This window comes from Malania oleifera, chromosome 6 (assembly GCF_029873635.1).
Source record: "Malania oleifera isolate guangnan ecotype guangnan chromosome 6, ASM2987363v1, whole genome shotgun sequence".
Lineage (NCBI taxonomy): Eukaryota > Viridiplantae > Streptophyta > Magnoliopsida > Santalales > Ximeniaceae > Malania > Malania oleifera.
In genome coordinates, this window is record NC_080422.1 from 85,157,623 (window position 1) to 85,162,323 (window position 4,701).

Consider the following 4,701-nt stretch of genomic DNA (forward strand, 5'->3'; position numbering starts at 1 on the left):
GATTAACGATATTGCTTTGATGACTGATATCTTTTAAAAAGAACATGATATGATATAATATAATATAAACAAATATAATATAAGTCAATACCATAATTAGATCTTATATATACGAAAGCTCTTGTGTAATGCAAGTCTAGTTCTTCTAGTACGACTTATATCGACTTGAACACGAGAGAATATGATTTTATTTTATATTCTTTATAATATGTATGACATAGTACAATTTTGTTAATGAGTACATACGAGAACTTATTTAGATATCATTGAAATTAAGTGTGCTTGTGTGCAGTTTTCATTGAATTTCAATTACAATCAGTGATTGAGTGAGTCCCCTCCACCCATCAGATTGTATTAGGAGTTCACTTTTTTTTTTTTTGTTCCTCTTGAACATAGTCCATTTCAAAACCATTGAACTTAGGCCCAATAAAGCATAAAGTTTAAAGTAAAAAATTATAGAGAAAGAAGTAATGCATTTCAAATCATAAGTATAAATATATTATATTTTATTTGTTATGTTCTAATAATTTTAAGATAATTTCAAGTCCTAATCATTGCCTTCATATGAGTTACAAATGTGATTTAAGATTTTATATCGGCAAAGCCCCAAAATTCTTATTTTACACAGTTACAAACATTCACATAGTGTAGAATTTCGGTGCAAATTAATCCTTAAAAAAATAATCATAAAAATATGCAATTTCTACTTATTAATCCAAAAATTATGTTCACAAAAGCTTTTTCCTGTCAGTCCGATTCAGAGTTTTTCTTTTTTTTTCCCTAGAGATACAATTCAATGAAATGTCGTTTCATTATTTTTCTTTTCATCATGACGAATGACTCATTTTACATTTTCAAAAAAATCATTTAATTGATTATAAGTCTTATAGTCCCATTCATTTTTTATGAAAAAAAAAAAAAAACAATCAAAAGCTATATATAATACTTGTTTATGATAATCACTTAGAAAAAAAAATTACGATCATTTAGTATCACTTATGTAACCAAATCTTGTAATAAAAATTTTCAAATTTTTTGTAACATACATAATACAATAAAAAAAATTCTCATAAAATTTTCAAACTCATAAAAGCAAACACTTAGTGTAATACAATAAAAACAATATTATATATATATATATATATATATATATATATATTCTTTTATAACATCCATTTTACTTTGCAAAAATTAACACTTTAGCTATAATAATAATGGTAGAAACAAGTATTGTAAGCCAACTTCTTATCCACTTAGGGATGTGGGAATTAAACTTTTGTAACGTGCCTCCCACTTGGAGCTTAGAGTGTCACCCTTATGAAAGATCAACGATATTGCTTTGATGGCTGAGATCTTCTAAAAAGAACATGATATGATATAATATAATATAAACAAATATAATATGGGTCAAGACCATAATTAGATCTTATATATACGAAAGCTCTTGTGTAATGCAAGTCCAGTTCATCTGGTACGACTTATATCGACTTGAAAACGTGAGAATATGATTTTATTTATATTCTTTATAATATGTATGACATAGTACAATTAAAATGTAGGAGTCACTGCAAGAAAGGGAACATATGATTTTGCATTGTAACCTTGTGAGGGGTGTGGACTCTATTTCATTGATTTTGGGATATTATATCCCTGTGATTGCGAAATTAAAATGATTTCGCAACAATAATTGATCTATGATTATAGCAATAAAGAAGGTCATTTATGATTTTGCATTTAACTTTCTCTCAGTTATGGCTTTAGAATGTGATTGTGGATTAGAATTTAATGAACTGCTTAACTAAAACAAAAAAATATCCTCTCTTGGAATCTTAAGAAATGATCAATACAAATATTATTTTTAAAAAGAAAAAAAGGTTAAATGAAGATGAGGAAAAGAAAGTTGCGTATATTTTCCTCTCTTGGAATCATAAAATACAACATTAACATAATTTAGCCAAACTCACTCATCAATGCAGTGAGCTGTAGACAAGTTATTGAAAACGCAGTAGTAATAGAACACACAAACTGACCGTAGCATTAGTAACATTTATTATAACCTATAAATATAGCAGAGCACACAATCTACCCCAGTAGTAATTGTGAAGCGATGAATGTGGCATGTGGCAAGTTCTGCTAGACAATGAGACTTTGGTGAGCCATTTCCTTCAAGGATTCAAATCTCGGGGCCTTATCAGCAAACTTAGTCGCGGCATAAAGTTTCATATAATCTTGAAAACGATAGCGATTTGGATACATGAGTTTGGGGGCTGGAGAAATGATGGCATCACCCGCTGGGTTGTAGAAGGTAGCAACAGACAGTCTGCTTTCATTCTTGCTTGCTATGACGCGATGCAGGGCACTCTTATACCTTCCATTACTCAAAACCTCAACTTGGTCACCTGTGTTTACAAAGATGACATTGTTCTTGGAAGGTGGAATCTCCACCCATTTCGCATCTTTGAAGAATTCAAGACCGGGGACCTGATCATCCTGGAGCAGGAGGATGATTCCACCAGCATCAGTGTGCTCTCGGAGCCCCTTTACGAGTTCAGGGTGAGGACATTTAGGGTATTTAGCAACTTTTGTTCCCACAGAAGCACCAATATTTCCCGAGAACGCTTCTTTTATGTATCCTTTCTCTAAACCAAGATTCTCGCACATGAGTTCTGACAACTTTTCTGCTAGTTTTATAAGTTGATCAATGTATTCATCCATTGTCTTGCTGCATGCACGTATCCTTGGTTAGTCTATTATCTATCTATCTATTTGTCTATATATATATATATATATATATATATATAGTGTGTGTGTGTGTGTGTGTATGTGCCTGTGTATATATATTCATGCACTGAATACGAGGTATGTAATTGACTATTCAGAATTGAATTCATGCAAGTTCGTGCTTTTATAATTTTTTGGTATTTGAATTTGAGCTTGTAGATTGTAATATTACTCACCGAAGTTCCTCGGAGAGGTTTGTAAACTCATTGATGTTAGAAGTTGGTCGATGTGAAATGAAAAAGGTGCTTTCCCAGTCGGCTGCATTTGAGGGACTTCCCCGCTTGTCCAAGCCTTTTGCGAACTCTGACATATAAAAGCTATCTTTCATGCTCTCCTCATAGTGCAAATTCACCAGTTTCTTCACCTTCTCCATCAACTCTTTGTCAACTCCATGATTCTCAACCTGCAGGTTATAAAACGTCAGGATTAATAAAATGAAACTTAGATTAGATATTCAATTTTATGCGGAAGTTGCCATTCTCATTACCATGAAGAAGCCGCAATTCTGACAAGCGTCATGCAGCAGAGCCATTCCTTCTCTCCTCTTGTCGCCATCAAGCTTGTTAAAGTCAATCACAGGAATCTCCATTCTCTCTCTTTCTCTCAACCAGAATTTTTGTTTTTTGATTGGTATGATCTCTATACCAGATTGAGGAATAGAGATTACTCGCCCCACTCTATTTATAGGCATGGTTAGATGGAAAGCATGCATATTTTTATTAATATTATAATTGGAGATTAGTTATGCTTGGAAGAAATGAAAGTTCACCTAGGACTTTAAAAAAGGGCTACGGTTATAATAAGCGCGTCAGAGTTTTTTTCTCATTACATTCCATGTGATTTAATTTATTTTCTACATTAGTCATTCAGTTTGATTTATGAGTTTGGCATTCTCCTGTTGCAGCCACTGTAGCTAGGGGATTGGTGTTTGCTATCTGAAGCTCTTAGGTCTGCTGGCTGTATAATAAGTCTTTTATTTTTATTTTATGTTATACAATAAAATATAATTTTTATTACATTTTATCTTAATACATGTAAATTTAAATTCAAAGTTTGAATTTCATACTCTCCAAATTGAGCTAATGTTTGTATTGGGAAGATTTGGGTTTAGCCCATGGATCATTCAAATTTGAGGTCTAAAATTGATACTCCCAAATCCAAAGTTATTCTCGATTTACTTAATTTTCTTTTTTATATAATATTTATGAATAGATAAATGTTCAATATGAGATTTGAAATAAAAGAGGAGAAAATGGGGCATTTGCGATATATTTATGTGCATTGAAGAGTATAAATGTCCAATATGGGAAGATTGTGTTGAAAATTAAACTTGACTGGAGATGACCAGCAGCCCACCTTTGTTGAATTTGGGCTCGAGTCGGTCGCAATGTCACCAACTTCAGCCACCATTGTTGATTATATTGTTCTAACCTTACTTTAAATAAATGTGTGTGTGTGTAATGTAACATGTGTAGAGAGAGTGAATAACCAGTAAGAAAAGAGAGATTTGTATTTTGAATTCCTCTTTATTTTGTTTCAGATTATCATTGAAATTAATTGAGTGTATTTGTGTGCAATACTCACTGAGTTTCAACATAACCAGTGATTTAGTGAGTCCCCTCCACCCATTAGTGGTATCAGAGCGTCTAGGTTCGCTGAAATTCGCCAAACAGAGGCGAATAGAGAGAAACTCAAATTTTCTCCAAGATTTGAAGTTACTCAAAATTTATTTTATAGTATACTATTGTGAAATTCACGTCCAGATGAATCCAAAGGTGAAAACCATGTGTCAAACGGAGCTCGGGTGCCCCTATACGCACTCTCACACGCCTCACGTGCTGGTGAGACTATTTTTCGGTGACATCACGCACCGCACGTGTCTTCACGCATCTTCTCTACCCAATTGATGTAATCGAACTC

At 32.8% G+C, this 4,701-nt stretch overlaps 1 protein-coding gene across 1 annotated transcript; it reads right to left on the reverse strand.

The window, feature by feature from the left end:
- Window positions 1–2,133: 2,133 nt before the first annotated feature.
- On the reverse strand, window positions 2,134–3,382 carry LOC131157962 (1-aminocyclopropane-1-carboxylate oxidase 1-like). The gene is made up of 3 exons (XM_058112447.1): window positions 3,269–3,382; window positions 2,958–3,184; window positions 2,134–2,722 (listed from the first exon to the last, which is right to left on the reverse strand). Exons 1-3 carry the CDS (start codon window positions 3,368–3,370, stop codon window positions 2,134–2,136), a joined length of 918 nt encoding a protein of 305 aa, XP_057968430.1. The 5' UTR covers window positions 3,371–3,382.
- Window positions 3,383–4,701: the final 1,319 nt, after the last annotated feature.